Genomic DNA, 17,403 nt, shown 5'->3' with positions numbered 1-17,403 from the left:
CTTAGAAGTGACACCTTTGAAGTTAACATTTAGGGCATAGAGCCCAAAGAAGTGTTTCAAAAGAAATTTGTAGAAATATTAAGTTATGTTCTTTTTATTCTTCCCAGACATTAGCTTTTTTGATGTTTAGCTTTAGAAAACATGCTTTATTGATTCTTAAGCCCCACACTGCTATTTCTGTAAGCTGTAAAAGTGAAAGGAAGATGTCTGGCTTGTTTGCTGTTGTTTCTCCAGTGTCTGGCAAAGCCTGTGCTCACAATGGGCATGCAGTCTTTGTTAGATGAACAAAGGGGTGTGCTCTTAACAATGGCTACAAACTTGAAGGGAGTCTAATTTAATAACATAACTTATTTTTGAAATCTCACAACCTGGAAAATCATCTGGGGTCCTATCAGAAAAGATGATCATTTTTTATGTAATTGGTTAGAATATGATTTATTATTAATAAAAAAGTTTACTATATTGAGCTTTTCAATTCAGAGTTGTACCTTGAGGGACATATTTATTTAATTTATAAGAATGTGCACTGTACAGCACAGGGAATATAGCCACTATTTTATAATAATTTTAAATGGAGAATAATCTGTAAAAATATTGAATCGCTATGTTGTACACCTGAAATTAACATAATATTGTAAATCAATTATACTTCAATTTAAAAATAGAATGCACTTCTTTAAAACTTGTAGGCAGAAGTAGACTGTAATGTGATAGCACTATCAAATAATGACTTTGTTTTGCATTTTGAATGTCAATCTGCTGGCAATGTTTATCTAACTTATTTTATGGAACAATTAGACTAAATTTTTTTATTTAGAATGCTTACTAAATAAACTATACTGTCCTGTCTCTTGCTTTTTATAATATTAATAAAGACCAAGCATTATACAGGTCATAATCTATGTAGATTATATTTGTGCACATATAATCAGCATTAACTGGATGGCTAGAAACTTTGATATATCATGAACAACAAAAAAAATTAGTTTTCATGGGATTGACATATATACAGATATGTATAGATAACTAATGAGAACCTCCTGTGTAGCACAGGGAACTCTACTTCATGTCGCTGTATGGTAGACACTAACACAACATTGTAAAACAACTATACCCCAATAATTAAACAGAAATAGTTTTCAGTGGCCTGATCATCCATGCTTAAGCACACATCTAGCACCCAGGAGGTGTTAAATAATATATATAACTGTATAATATATTTAATATATAATATATATATATTTACTATCTATATATAAAGGTTTTTCTTATTTGAGAGTAAATTCCAAATTATTCAGCTATGTGGATTTACAAGTACTTTCTCTTGATAATTCACCTGCTTAAAGCATACATTAGCTGGGGGGAGTGATTCTTTAGTTTGCAAAAGGCAGGGCAAAATGTACATACCTATATACACACCTAAAAGTACATATATGCATGCCTTTGAAACTTTCAAATCGAAGCAAATGTAATGCAATATAAATCTAGAATAGTTTTTGCACTTAAAATCCAGACATTTTGCACTTAAAATATGAAACTGCTGGGAATGTTTTATCTGACATTATATAGCAAAAACCAGCATGTATACATGCTTAGTCATCATTACAGATGTATGTTTAGATCATATTATCAGACATTCATTTTAAAGGTCATTCTTTGCAACTTTAGATACAATTAGCATTGGAAACCAATTTTTCTCCCTAAAAATATTTTGAATCAATACTTAATATTGAAATAGCAATTCCTTAGTTATTTAGCTATTCATTGGTTGTAAATGCACTGGTATTTGCTATTAACTCATTTGTATAAATGAGTTTTGAGACTATATTTTCTAACTATATTGATAGAATTTTAACAGATACTGGCCTTTTTAAAAAATAGAAAATGGTTAATGTTATTTAGAATCCTAAACTGCAATTAAACAAATGACAAATGTGATTTGCTGTGCAGTATCTACATGTTCATACATTTGGGAATAAACGTCAAAGGCTGACTTCAGCCACACAGGCTTTCCATCTCATGTTTTTGTGAGCTCTTCTGTGGTAAATCTTCAGGAATTCAGTAGAGTTCCACTAAAATGGAAAGATCTGTCACTTAGCTATTGGTATACTCAATTTTACCCTGTAGAGGTGGTTGAGAAACTCATTCATGTAATTTACCTTTCCATATCTAATGGTGGAAGTATTTATTTGTTAAAGGAAACACTTTCAGTGTTTGGGGACAGAGGTGTGTGTGTGTGTGTGTGTGTGTGTGTGTGTGTGTGTGTGTGTGTGTACACGTGTGTGTGCATGTAGTGCGTTTTCAGGCTCTTAGGAGGATGGCTTGTGGGGGAGGAGGAAGTGTATGTGCTGTTCTAATTGCAGGGTACCTCAAATCAGTCTTCAGGATCCTCAGGCTTCAATCCAATTGACTCTTGAAGGAAGTTACAGGAATGGTCTTAAATACCTTTATGGGACTCAGCTTCTACAGAAAGGAAATTGGAAAAGATCTATTTTTTTGTAGCTGCAAAACCCTATTCATGTAGAGTAATGGCATCAAAGGAGAAAGTCATCACAGGTCTCTTTTCAGATCTGCACATACACTATTTTAACATGGGAGTGTCTGAAATAGGGGTACATGTTTAAATTGGGCCCACTGGGATCAGGCTAGAAGTGTCGCTACTGGGCTAGTAAGGAATGCACATGTGGCCAAGGGGCAAGGGCAGGCTTCTCCTAAAGGCATTCATTACAAAGAATAAAATACACATCACTGTGCAGGTCAAATAACATAAAGCTCACAGGCTACTAGATTCCCCACTCTGGTCTACAAGGTCACTTATGTTTTTAAAAAATTTTTTAAATTTATTTTATTGAAGTATAGTTGATTTTCAATATTGTGTTAATTTCCTGAGCCCATTTCCACTATCCCTGCCATGACCAGGTGCTCCTCTCAGAGCAGAGTACAGTCTGTGCAACACAGTCATGTGACAGATGGTCATTTTATGTTTTCTAAGTTGCGTATTGACATTTTTGTACCACATTCTACTTCTCTGAGACTCAGCAATCTCCTTCATCCATGACTTTTACATCCAGTGATAGAATATGACATTGGGCTGCATCCCTTTCAGTAACAGAGAAATTGCTATACTCCTCTGCTCTCTTTCTACTGGCAAACTTTTGTTTGACTACAGCTGTTAAAGAAATCCTTTTGCCAAAAGTAGGAAATCAGGGAAATCAAGTTTAAAAAAAAAAAATCAGTATTTTCATTAAACTCAGTGTGTAAGAATCCTTGTTTCCTAATCTTAAGGGTCTAAAAGGAAATTTTATTTTTAGCAAAGGATAGTGTAACATTACAAATTTATAGGGACTGTTCGTGAAAACTGCCACTAGAGCATTTTATAAATGTAGCCAAATCAGAATGACTCTACTTTTTCCTTTGGATCCCAAAGCCTTCTGTGGCATCCATTTTTGACTGAAATTTAAAAAATAAGCTCTAAGACCTATCTGTTTAAAAATGGTTATCCCCTGGAAGTTCTAGGAAAGAAACTGTCAGATAAATGTCATGTGAAACCACCAATTCTTAGACTTACTCCATTCACAAACATCAGTCTTGTATCGGCTGCTAATTCTTAAAAAGACAATTATTGCTAAAATGTAAGTAGCAGCGTTATCTAATTTTTCCTTCCAAGAAAGTAATAAAAATCAGTCTTTTGAAAAATTACCAGATATGCATAAAACTTTTAACTTTAGCAGAAACCAAAAATAGAGTTAAAGGAAAAAAAAAGCATAACAGCAATAAACCTTTATTGGGATTTTTTTTTTAACAAAATAATTTTAAAAACAAAACCCCCCACATGTAAACAAGAAAGTAAACAAGAAAGTTAGTTAGCATTATTATGTACATCCAAGAATCAAAACAAGTTCTGGGTTAACACTCCGTAATCCAGTAAAATGTTTTGACCCATCAATGTTCAGGGTAACTGCATTTAATATTATCAATAACAGAATCTTATCTTTGAACACTATAAAATGGTTTATGGATTATAAACTGTAAAGTTTAGGTTTTTGTTTTTCCCACCAATCCATATGCCACGTGTCTACTAGTCCTAAAATGTATTGATGTTGTCCATATTAGTCCAAAATATCCATTATCCGAAATTAACCAGGTTACAGCTATCTGATCTCCTCCAGAAGAGTTTTTATGGTGGGATGTGCTAGAACCCATATATGACAACATCATTTTTCAAAGCTAACCTAATTCTAAATTCTAACTAATCTGCCACTTCTTCACTTATTCTCACTTTCTATCCATACATTAAATACCATAGCAACTTTACCTTAAAAAATGCAGCTAATACATTAATACACATTCAGGCAGTAATTTCTGACAAAGTTGTAGTTTATTTACCAATAAAAAATGCTAATTTTTAAAATTTAGGTTGAGTACTGTCATAGTAGTGTTATTTAACTGAGAATGATGGCTTCAATTTAGGGGGTTCAGTGTACACATTAATACAGTTCAAAACTAAGGAGATTAAATTATAACTCATATGGAGAAAATCTCAGTTCTTGGAAGAAAGATCAAAATATATTGTTTTATTACTAAAAAATGTTATTAATTCAGTGTCTCTTTGTGCTAATTATATTTAATTCACTTTTATAAGCTTTACAAAAAAGAGCCTGGATAATTTTTGTAAAAGGCTTCAATTTGAGTTTAAAATGTAATTCTTTTCTGTCAGTTAAAATGATTTAAAGATGTGCACAATATGTTTGTGCTATTTAAGGCAGGTGCCAAGTACATTTTGAAAGGTAAGAAACTTACCAACTAGAATGTTCTCCCAAAGGAAAAAAAAAGAAAAGAAAAGCTCATAACAGTTTTTGTTTAAGACAGATGTTTAAATAGCACTCTTCTTTTAGGTAATTTAAAAATAATTTGGCAGCTGAACTGCCTATGGTCATAACACATATCGCTTACAAAGGACAAGTTAACAGATAAAGAATTAATGATATACTTTTAATATTTTTACAGGTCTCTTTAAGCTGGTGCCTAGTGGCTTTAACGAGATTTGTATTCAGTGAAAAAGATTTAGAACATAAACTACGCTAAGTAATGAATATAATTTCTCGATGCCATGCAGAAGTCAACATTTACACATCATCACTCCTAAACAGTTTTAATTAAAATCCAAACTGTTCCCATTTTTGCATCATTGTCATTCTTTGGCAAAAGATTCAAAACAGCCATGGGTTAGGAAACAACTGTTTACTCATGGTCTTCATTTTTGCAAAATAAATGTGTTTTGTAAAAGGAATCTGCACTGTGCCTGGTTTATACTAAATAATTATAATAGGCAAAATATAATGGATTTTTTGATTAATCTACTCCTAAAGCTTTGAGTTGCCGTTCAATCTCTTCATCGGAGATTGTAGCCTTTGAAGTAGAGGCAGATGGTAAGCTTCGGGCTGCTGATGGAGCTTTGGCCATCTATATTAAAGAGAGAAAAAGAGAAAAAATGTGTATTATCAAACTTTTGGGATAGGACATAAAGGATGTGCTGCAAACAGGTGTAATTTACTTTTCAAACAAATATTAAAAACATACAACCTAACATAAAGGAAAACTTAAAACAATTAAGTGACACAAATGGTAGAGAAAATATTTCCAACTGAGAGAATAAGACATTCATACCTTTCCAGAGATTTCAATTCCAATTTCATCAAGAACTTGATTCACAATATCTTGGCTTTCTTCTTCATCATCAGAGCCATCAAAGATGTCATCAAGTGTGTCATTGACTTGAGAGGAGGGGAGGAAACAAAGCAGTTACTTTCAAACAGATTTCAGGTTAGGTTTATATTTTTAGAAAAAGGCCCAACTATGTAATTTACACAGTACAAATAAAATTTATGAATAGATGGAGAAAAGTAAAGATCTTAGGTAGTTTACACTTACGTAGAACAGAAAAAAAAAAAACAGTTTGTGATAAATGGAAAGGTAAATGATTATAAAGCTTCAAAGGGAAGAGAGTATATCCACCTGGGGGGAAGTAAAATGTGAGATGGTCCTTGAAGAACACATAGGACTTAACCAAACAGAGATAGTGTAGTGTGAGCAAAGACAATAGGGAATATATATAAGAAAGAGTAAGTTCCTCTGTTTATTTAAGATGTATAAATGGAAAATGGTTGAGAAGGAAAGAATTAAAGCAACTGGCCTGTGATCATTACTAACATGATCACCGGGGAATGCCACCAGAGAAAGGAAGACAAGTAACCTAGTCTGATCTCTCTGTAAGCACGCTGCGAATTGGGCTCCTGGTAAACAGACTAATATTTGCTAGCAAGAGAGTCCTTGTTTATGGAATGCTCCTAGCAGGCTGTTTTTGCTTTGGTATTGCTATAGCTACTATCTATGGGTTTATATCCATGACTCCCTAGAAAATAACATAAAAGGTAGGTGACCATCTGAGGTATAAATTTAATGTATTTCCTAAAATGCTCTTTTCAACATGAGATGATAAGCAAACCTATTGGACACATCATCTCTTATGCTAGGTCAAAGAGCTTATGTCTGATATGGAAAGAAAAGATTTGGAGAGTCATTTGGGATGTCCACCACTCTCCTTGTTTTGCATGTGCATCTTAATAGCTTGTATCCTTGACATTGCTACTAAAGCTTGATATTGGTTAAGATCTCTGATTTGTATGAGCACGGTTTGATAATTTAATTTTTTGTGTTAGTTTAATAGTATAAAGTCAATTGGAAAAAGCTAAACAGCTAAAGGCCAAAAAGGTGGAATATCATCTCCGAAGAAGTAAAATGAATGTTAAGACTTTAATTACAATCTCAATTCTTCCACTCAGTACCTGTGCAACTTTGGGGGAAGTCACTTTACCTCTCTGGGCCTCAGTATTCGCATTGACAAAATAAAGGGGCTTGACCTGAAAATTGTTTCTGATTTATAATGTAGGATTTTATTTTGTAGTCAGAAAGAAGCCACTGTGGGAATATGATCAGCACACTCAGAGGTAAGCTTCTAGAAAAATAATTTAGCAGTGATACTCAGATTATAGTGAAGTAACAAGGGAGGTGGGGAGTCCAGGTCAGAGTTTATAAGGGCCTGAATGCAAAACGACTTGCAGAAAAAATGAAAGAAAAGGATGGAGGAGAAACACCAGAATGGTGTAACCAGGATGTAATAAAAATTTCCCAAAGATCTTTTTTCCAAAATCTAAATGTGAACAAGCGTTGGAGCAACACTGTACAATATAAATTCTAATTGGACAAAGACATGTCCATTTAAACCTTGAATTTATCTTTGGGTGAAAATACTAATGTTAAAATACCTTACTGAAAAAACAAGTAACCACCAATAACTACTATTCTTTCAGACTCACTTTCAAATTACTAAAACACAAACAAGAACTGTGACAGACACAAGTTTTAAGTACGAGCTTATTGATTCTCTTCATTATAGCTTAATGGAATAGTTAATCCCTCTGTTAAGATCTGCTCACACCTGTGCCACCACTGGAATCCACATAAACATATTAGATACCGTGATCATTATATAAATGACAATTCCCTCAGTCATTAAAAATTCACTAATGATGTCTTCGAAAAATTATATTGTTAAAAGTAAAGGTTCAAAGTAAAAACTAAAGTAAACAATTTTTGGAACCATCAAAGATACATGTACAGTATCATTAAACCTTAGAAGGAAAATAGATACTCTGAAATAGAATACTAGAACAAAGGTAAATTTAGTAATCCTAGTAATTTAATTAGATACTATTTTATGCAATAAATGCCATTAAATTAAAATGCTAGCAGATAAGCAGAACTAAACTGGCATATCCCGACATAGTTGTAAAACAATTAGAAAATATCTTTGCGAAATAATGATGCCAGCTTTGACATATCATACAAATAATGATTCAGTGTTGACCAGGGTGTTGTGAAGGGTCACTCATTTATTATCGGTGAAATAAAGATGGGTATAGTCCTTCTGGAAGAAGTCTGGCAGTATGAATCAAAAGCTTTATAAAAGTTAATACTCTAAGAACATTGAAGAAATTCAGACAAAGAAACACATTTATCAAAGGATTATCAAATACATTGAACATTTTAAAACAATCTTATTGACCAATGTAAGAATGGTTCAATAAATTAGGGTATATTGATGTTACATAATATTAAAGCCATTAAAAAAAATAGACTTCAGAGAAAATTCAAGGTAATGAGTACATGTTTATGTTATACTACTGTTTTTTAAAGGCAAGGCAAGATTCAAAATTGTCCATGTTATATTATCTCATTTTATAAGATATGGAAAAATATAGGAAAGACATATACAATGTTAATCCTAACTATATCTGGGTGGTGTGATGATAATTTTTTTTTATAGCTTTGTTCATTTTATTCCTCATATTTCCACCACAGCCTGTAGTTTATACTCAAAAAGAAGAAAATTAAATATTAAATTTAGACTCTGGAAAGGGAAAAAGAAAAAAGAAAGAACTCCGTTATCTCTACCTCCAATATAAATAGATTTTCTATAGCATGAAATATATACATTAAATTTATATATAGATAGATATACATTAGATATTCTATAGTATGAAAAAATAAAAATATATCTTCTATATGTATTTATAGATCTTCTATAGTATGAAAGAATCAACACAACTCTTAAACTATCTAACTTATACCAGGAAGAGTTATTTTATTCACAAGTTGGTTTTGGTCCTCTAATCAACAAAGTAAGACTGCTGAGGCCAATATGGCATAGAAATATGGCATCACATATTTTATATTTTTCCTTCAGTTAAATGTTAATAGAATTTTGAGCCTTATATAAAAATACAATGAAATTACAATATAGTCATCTATCTAGAAGGGAGCTGTATCATTTCTTTTCTCATCATTTGTGCCTTCGTGGATGAGAATATGAGGTTGCTAGTAAATAAACTTGCTAATTCAAAGAGAAAAACCTGTAAATTTCATTACAAGTTATTAAACTTACTCATTTCTTCAGCCATTTCCATTTTCATGTTTTCCTTCTGGAAATTCTGCATTGTTTGTAATGTCTTTTGTGGATCCATCTTCTTGTTAACTGCCTGCATTGTCTAAATATATGAAAAGATTCACGTTAGCTACATAATTATGAAAATTTTACTATGGAGTAAGTCCAAAGGGAGCACATCAATAAAAGGCAGGTTTCTTAAAGATATTCTACCATAATCAAATATAATAGTGTTAGTATTCTAGAAAAAAAATGAAATGCTCATTTGGAAACCATCTGCTTAACATCTATATAATAAAGACAACTGCGAAAAACCTCATCTGAACAGTAGGCAAAAAATTATATAATAAAAAACACTGGGGCTTCCCTGGTGGTGCAGTGGTTGAGAGTCCGCTTGCCGATGCAGGGGACACGGGTTCGTGCCCCAGTCCGGGAAGATCCCACATGCCGCGGAGTGGCTAGGCCCGTGAGCCATGGCTGCTGAGCCTGCGCGTCCGGAGGCTGTGCTCCGCAACGGGAGAGGCCCGCGTACCGCAAAGAAAAAAAACAAAACACTGACAACATAAAATCCACTGCTACTCAAATGGGAAAACTACATTTGCCTATAATGTGGCAAGCAGGTAATGTCTAAATTAAAAAGAATTGTTTAATTTTTTCAAAAATTTTCAAAAGTTTTAATGTCTGAATTAAAGGATATACTAGCATACATATTTAACCTATTAATTCATTTTAAACCATGATTTCAAGAAATGTTCAAAACACTGAGTTTTGCAAAAATCCGTGAAAAGAATTCTCTTACATTTTATATTCACAACTACTTTTGTTAAAAGAAATTAATGCCACCTAGTAAGGCCAAAATATTTTATATATTATTATTATATATGTGTCTGTGTATATATGTGTGTATTATATGAAATATGTCAGTTTCAAAGATACAAAGCAAACACGGTCTTTTATGCATGCTGCAGCCAAAGTAATCTTTGCAAGTATGACACTGTACCCCCGCAACCCCCACCAGCCCACACATACCCAACTCTCCAGTGGCTTTGCATTGCTTTTAGTATTAAAAGCCAAATTCCATAATTGACCTGTGATACCAAGCACCATCTGAACTCTGCTTAACAAGCCAGTCTCATTCTACACCACTGTCCTCTAGACACACTGATCTTACATTTCCTTAAATGTGCCATGTTTCCTCCTGCCACAGGACCTTTGCATATACTGTCCCTCACCTGGAATGCTCTTCTTTATTTGCTTTCACTATCAATACTTCAGATTTCGGTTTATATACAACTTCCTTAGGGAAGTAGTCCCTGACACCCTAGGTTAGAACAGATACCCCTGTTAAATCCTACTCACTATAGATAAAATTTTATTTATTGGTGTAAATTATATTACTTTACTCGCAAATTACATTACTGTTACAAAAATATACTAAAAACAACAAGGATGCTGACAGTGATAATAGAGCAGCTAATGCCTATATATATTAGCTTTCTGTGTGCCAGGCACTGTTCTAAGCACTTTACATACAATATTTAAAGTTAATTGACATTTAAACCTAACAAGTCTTTATGTGCTAGGTATTACCATTTCCCCTCCATTACAAATGGAGAATGAAGGTATAGGAAGGTGAAATAGCTTGCTAAGGTCACATAGCTACCAAGTGAGATCTGAACCCAAGTAATCTGACTCCAAAGCTTATGTTTTTAATCACTGCACTAAACTACATCTCAAATGGGCTGCCTTTTAAATAGACTTTAACCTATTACAGGTTAAGCCCTTGCCTGGTTTTGCTTTCCATTTCATCTCCATCACTTATTATAATTCCTACTTAGGGGACCTAAACAAATATTTCCTGAATTAATAAATTTCTGAGAAATTTAAGTGAAAACTAATTCATATATTGCTATATGGCAGGACCACATTAGGTACCTTTTCCTCCCCTGTCACCTGCAGAAAATTGCAAAATGAGTAGTCTTCCTCCTCAACATTATTGAAACGTTATCCAGTCCAGGTGTGTGATCTTCAGATATGACCTTTTCCTCAAATTAGACAGATATTTAGTTCTGTCAATTTGGTAAAACCAAAAAAGGAAAAAAAAGTTTTTGCCTTTAACTGTGTTTTTCACTGTAAGATGACTAAGATTCCTAGAGAGTAAAAACTAACAGAATGAAGGTATATTGAAATATTCTGTTTTTTTAAGGAACAAATGTGCCACTGTACATAAGATGGGCACATTCTATTTTCATGTGTTCTGCAGTCTAAAAGGCAATTATACTTGATCCTCATTACTTCTGGATTCCTTAGTTTTGCATTTGCCTACTCACTAAAATATATTTGTAACAAGTCAACACTTGCAGTACTTTTGTGCTCACTTGTGGACATGCGCAGAGCTGCAAAACATCTGAGTCACCCAACACACATTTCCAGCTTTGTTCAAGCAAGGTGACACTCTGCCATCTTGACTCAGCATTAATACTGTAAATTAGTGTTTTCTTTGTGGTTTATTTTGTGCCTTTGGTTGGTTGAGGGTTAAAATGTACTGAAGTGTGGTCTAGCATTTCTAAGTGCAAGAAGCCTGTGACGTGCCTTGGATCGAATTGGAAAAAATACAAATGTGGAAAAAATACATTTGTTAGATAAGCTTTTTTCAGGCATGAGTTACAGTGCTACTGACCATGAGTTCAATGTTAATGATCAACTACGATAAGTAAGGTGTCTTTCAACAGAAACATATAAAACAGGGTTAGGTATAGACTGGTTGACAAAAATTGTGATCAAAGGCTCACAGGAACCTAAGCCTGCATTTCCCCTAGGAGCAATGGTTTGATATTCCCTAATTCAGTATTCCTGACTTTATAGAACATAACTACTGCAAATAATGAGAATCAACTGTTATGTACTATTTTCCTAATATAAACCTGTACTTTCTCTCCTCTGTAACTTTTTTTCTTTTTGCTCTTCACATTCATATTCTTTCTTCCCTTTATTTAAAGCCTATTGATATTTAAGACGTAGGTCTTCTGCAAAGTCTTTCAGATCAAGTATAATTGCCTTTTAAACTGCAGAACACATGGAAATAGAATGTGTCCATCTTACGTACAGTAAGTACTATTCAGAGATCTGTGCAGTTTACTGAAACCTAGCATAGACTGATGTATAGTGAGTTTCCTTGTCAGACACATCTTAACCTCCTCCCATCCCCGACTGAACTATATAAGATCTGTGAGGGCAGAGCCTTTGTCTGGAATTTCTGATTTCTCACAATTCTTAATATATATCAAAGAGCTCATTACTTATTAAATGTCTGAAAGGCTCACAGTCCTTTAAGGTCTATAGTAAAAACACTAATTTTTTTAATGTAAAGACTGTAAGTTAAACTTAAGTTCCTGATAAAAATTAACTGATAAATTCTTCTCACGATACTCATGTGTCCTTCTGACACATTCATGAAAATGAATCAAGAGATAATTATTATTCAAATTATTATACCAAAACTTACGGCATAATGAAATAAGGCGAAAAATCTTAAAATGATGTTTTAAGTCAATTTAAAAAATTTAGAAGCTACATATAATCTTGGAACAGTGGAACTGCCCTGGAACAAAAATTTTTATATTAAAACAAATCAATAAAAAAATCTAGAAATATTTATCTGGATTATGTAGTATTATAACTCATTTTGTTAAAAATTAGAAAGATTCTGTACCACATATATATCAGAGGGTGCTTTAAACTTAATTTGAATCTAATCTGAATACTGACATTTAAATATCTCAGATAAAATCATAAAGCTATGGATATAAAGGTTCCCACTTACTTTTGCTGTAGTAGACATTGCTCCTGCCATCTTCATCTGGGAGTTCATCACTTTTGTTTGTGTGGACATAGACGTGACTTTTGAACTTACAGCAAAAGTTCTTGTTTTCTGTTTCCTTAGATGTACAAGCTGTTTGGCTAAAACTCTGCAAGCTTCTTTATTACCAATCTTGGCCATTTTCTTAATTTCTAATTCCTAAGAGAGGAAATAAAAAGAGGGGAACAAAATCATTAAGGGGAAGTCCTCAATGATTTAAGAAGAATAGACTGAACATATACAATATACCATTTCACCTTGATTATGAAAAAAGAAAGAGGCTAGTATAAAGTCACAGAAATAGTAATATGAGAGGGAAATTTATTCTACATGTTTACATGGAAAAGAGAACTAGTACCTTCATCCAGAAATACAAAACAAGTCTACAAAACAGTACTCACATAAAGCCCAGAAGAGAATTTAAAAACTCAACCCAAAAGCAGGTAGGAAAAAAAGGGAAAAAAAAAAAAAATCAAACGAAGAGTTGGTAGGAGATAGCAAAATAGAAGACCACAGTCGTATATTTAAAGCTAGTAATATAGACAATTATGTTAGGTGAAAAGATCCATCTCCATCTCAAATAAAAGGCAGACTGTTATATTATGTAAGAACATAAAGGCAATTATATGCTATCTCAAGAAACCAACTTTAATTACCAAAACAAAGCTAAATAGAGCTAAGTAAAAGGATAGAAGAATATATTCTATATAAATACTTATTAAAATCTGGAAATTTGGAGTGGTTACATTAACCAGATCAAAAAAACTTAAGAAAAAGGAGTATTACCAGAATAAAAAGGGGCATTTCAATAATAATAAAGGAATTAATACATAAAGGTGTCAAAACAATCCTAAATGTGTACGCACCTAAAACAGTACTTCCAAATTTATGAAGCAAAAACTGATAGAACTGAAAGGCATAACAGACAAATACATAACTAGGATGAGGGGTATCAACAGCTCCTTTCTTAAGTATATTGCTGTACTTGTTAGGACAAGTGGACAGAAAATCTGTAATGATACAGAAGATTTACAAAAACATTATCACCAACTTGACCTAAGCAACATTTACTAAAAGCTCCATCGCCAACAGCAGAATACTCACTCTTTGCAAGTGTACACTAAAAATAAAAATCACCAAAATATACCATATTCTGTAACAGAAAACAAGGCTCAACAAATATGAAAGGATTGAAATCATATGAGGTATGATCTCTAACTACAGTAAAATTAAACTAGAAAGCAGTAAGAAAAATATGAAAGGAAAAACAGAAGCAGATATCAAACAATGTGGTTTGAAATAAATCATGGGTTAAAGAAAAAAATCAGAGGGGAAATGAGATAATATTTTAAATTAATAAAATGAAAATGCCCCATATCAAAACGTGTGAGCTGCAGTTAAAAATAATTCTTAGAAATGTACAGCATTAGAGCTTACATTAAAAAAATGAATATCTCGTTGGCTTCAAAATAGAGAAAGTAGAAAGAAGAGCAAATAAAACATAAAGTAAACAAAAGGAAAGAAATAATATAAACAAGAAATGTATGAACTAGGAAAGAAAAAAATACAGAAAATTAATGAGATCAAAGGCTGTTTTTTTTACAGGAAATTGATTACATTGATAAACCATTAGCCAGTCAGAAGAGGGAAAAAAAACGAGACAGACAGAGAGAACACACAAACGATAAATATTGGGAATGTAAAGGGAGACATCACTTTATATCCTAAAGATGTTAAAGAAAAATAAAAAATATTATAAACATGATGTCATTACCTTTTAAAATTTAGTAGAAATGGACAAATTACTTGACAGATGCACACTACCAAATCTCATTCAGAAAGGTAGATAGCGTGATCCATTCTATATCTATTTTCTAAAAATTGAAAATTTTAGAATTTAAAAATCTATCCACAAAGATAGATTTTTGTGTAGCTTAAAATCTATCCACAAAGAAAACTTCGCTCCCAATGGCTTTACTGATGAAACCTATCAAACATTTAAGAAAGAAATACACAAACCCTTCCAGTAAATGAAACAGTAAGGCATACTTGCCCGTTCACGCTTTAAGGTCAGCAGTACTCTGACGTCAAAACCACATAAAGACACTATACAAAAAGATAACTACAAATTAACAGCTTTTATAAGCAGAGATGCTAATATTCTTATGAAAATTTCAGCAAATTGAAATAAAAGTATTTTTAAAAAATTCATCATTACCAATGAAGTTTATCCCAGTAGCAAAAGCTTGATTCAGCTTTGGAATTCAACTTTGGAATTCATCAATGATGTAATTCACTATACTAACAGACTAAAGAAGAAGAACTACATAATCATCATCTCAATAGATGCAAAAAAAAAAAAAAAAAAAAAAAAAAGCAGCATTTGACAAAATTAATTCCTGATAAAAACTCTCAACAAACTAGATACAAAAGGAACTTCCTCAACCTGAGAAAGGGCTTCTACAAAAAGCCTACAGTTAATATCATACTTAATGATGAAAAACTGAATGTCTTCCCCTAAAATCAGTAAAAAGAGGTTATAAACCACTTTTAACATTGGAAGTCCTGGCCAGTGTAATAAGGTATTAAAAAAAAAAAAAAGCATTAAGATTGAAAAGGAAGATGAAAAATTTTATTTACACAGATGACATGACTGTCTATGTAGAAAGAGATAATAAAATAGAACAGAATCCACAAACAGGTTACTAGAATAAGTGAGTTTAGGAAGGTTACAGGATAACAGATCAATATACAAAAAAATGAATGTATTTCTAAATACCAGCAACACAAAATCAGAAATCTGATGAAAGAAGCACAGGATCAGTATAATTACAAGTACAAATACTGCTGAGAAAAATTTTAATCTAAATAAATGGAGAGATATAGCATGCTCATGGGTTGAAAGATTAACGTTAAGATGCCAAATTGGTTCAATGTAATCCCAATCAAAATCTGATCCTTTTTTGTAGAAATTGACAAGTTTACTTTAAAGTTCATAGGGAAATACAAAGCACCTAAAATATCCAAAACAATTTTTAAAAGAAGCACAAAACTTAAGGGTTAATGCTATACAACTTTAAGACTTAATTATTAAGTGTTAGTAAAAACAGTGTGGTATTGGCTTAAAAATAGTTATATAGTAAAGCAATTATACTCTAATAAAGATGTTAAAAAAAAAAGAATAGTCATATAGGTCAATGGAATAGCATAGAGTCAAGAATGAGGCCCACGTGTATTTGGACAAATGATTTTCTGCAAAGATGACAAGATATTTGAATAGGGAAAGATGTCACCAACAAATGATGATGGAGCAACTGAATATCCAAATGCAAAACGTGAACCTCTACCCTTACCTGACAACATAGTAAAATTTAATTCAGTAAGATTCACAGTCCTAAATGTAAGAACTGAAATTATAATACTTCTAGAAGAAAATCTCAGAGAAAATATTAGTGACTTAGGGTTAGGCAAAGATTTCTTAGATAGGACACTAAAAGTACTAAATCACAGAAGCAAAAAAAATAAATTTCACTTGATCAAAATAAAAACCTTCTGTTCCTCAAAAGACACTCTTAGGGAAATAAAGGACCAAGCCAAGAACTGGAAAAAATAACTGCAAAACATATATTCAATAAAGCACTTGCACTCAGAATATATAAAGAACTCTCACAACTAAATAATTAGAAAACTTGATGAAAAAAATAGGTAAAATATTTCAATAGACACTTTGGCAAAGAAAATATTTAAATGGTGAACAGGCACATGAAAAGATGCTGAACATCATTAGTGATTAGGGAAATGCAATTTAAAATGACAATCTACTAAACACCACTAGAATGGCTAAAATATGAAGACTATAAACTCCAACTATTGGCTGGGATGTGAAACAATTTTATTCTCATATATAACTGGTGGGAACAGAAAATATTATAGTTATATATATACTCTCATATATAACTGGTGGGAACAACAACTTTGAAAAATTGTTTAGCATTCTTATACAGTCAAACATACATTTAACCTGTGATCTACCAAGCAATCCTACCCCTAGGAAACATATGTTCAAACAAAGACTTCAACTGAATGTTTATAACAACCTTTATCAAAATAGCTGAAACCTGGAAATAACCCAAATGTCCACTGGCTGGTGAACGGGATAGACAAACTGTGAAATGTCCACACAATGAAATAATATTCATCAATAAAAAGGAGTTAGTATTCATACATGTAACAACACTGATTAATCTCAAAATAATTATGAATGAAAGAAGCCATATAAAAATGAATTCACTTTATGATTCCAACTATATAAAATTCTAGGAAATGTAAACTAATCTACAATGACAGATCAGTGTTGCCTAACTATGGAGGGAAACAGGTAGGGATGGGTAGAATGGACTACAAAGGGAAAAACGAAACTTTTGGTGATGATGGATATGTTCATTATCTTGACTGTAGTAATGGTTTCATGAGTTAATACATATGTTAAAATGTATCAAATTGTATGCTTTAAAAATGTACAGTCAACTGCATGTCAAGT

General features: G+C 32.4%; 1 protein-coding gene across 1 annotated transcript in view; it reads right to left on the bottom strand.

The window, feature by feature from the left end:
* Positions 1 to 3,765: 3,765 nt before the first annotated feature.
* Positions 3,766 to 17,403, bottom strand: part of CHMP2B (charged multivesicular body protein 2B) — a 29,752-nt gene continuing 16,114 nt past the window's right edge. Inside the window, exons 3-6 of the mRNA XM_029213587.1 lie at positions 12,828 to 13,022; positions 9,005 to 9,107; positions 5,668 to 5,774; positions 3,766 to 5,463 (exon numbers count right to left, since the gene is read on the bottom strand). Coding sequence (XP_029069420.1) covers positions 5,353 to 5,463; positions 5,668 to 5,774; positions 9,005 to 9,107; positions 12,828 to 13,022 — 516 coding nt within the window. The 3' untranslated portion in view covers positions 3,766 to 5,352. The remainder of the gene's footprint in view (positions 5,464 to 5,667; positions 5,775 to 9,004; positions 9,108 to 12,827; positions 13,023 to 17,403) is intronic.

This window comes from Monodon monoceros, unplaced genomic scaffold (genome assembly GCF_005190385.1).
Source record: "Monodon monoceros isolate NGI ecotype Baffin Bay Population unplaced genomic scaffold, NGI_Narwhal_1 Super_Scaffold_11, whole genome shotgun sequence".
In the NCBI taxonomy this organism is placed as follows: domain Eukaryota; kingdom Metazoa; phylum Chordata; class Mammalia; order Artiodactyla; family Monodontidae; genus Monodon; species Monodon monoceros.
The sequence above is the reverse complement of the archived record's forward strand: the minus strand, read 5'-3'. Positions and strand labels throughout refer to the sequence as shown.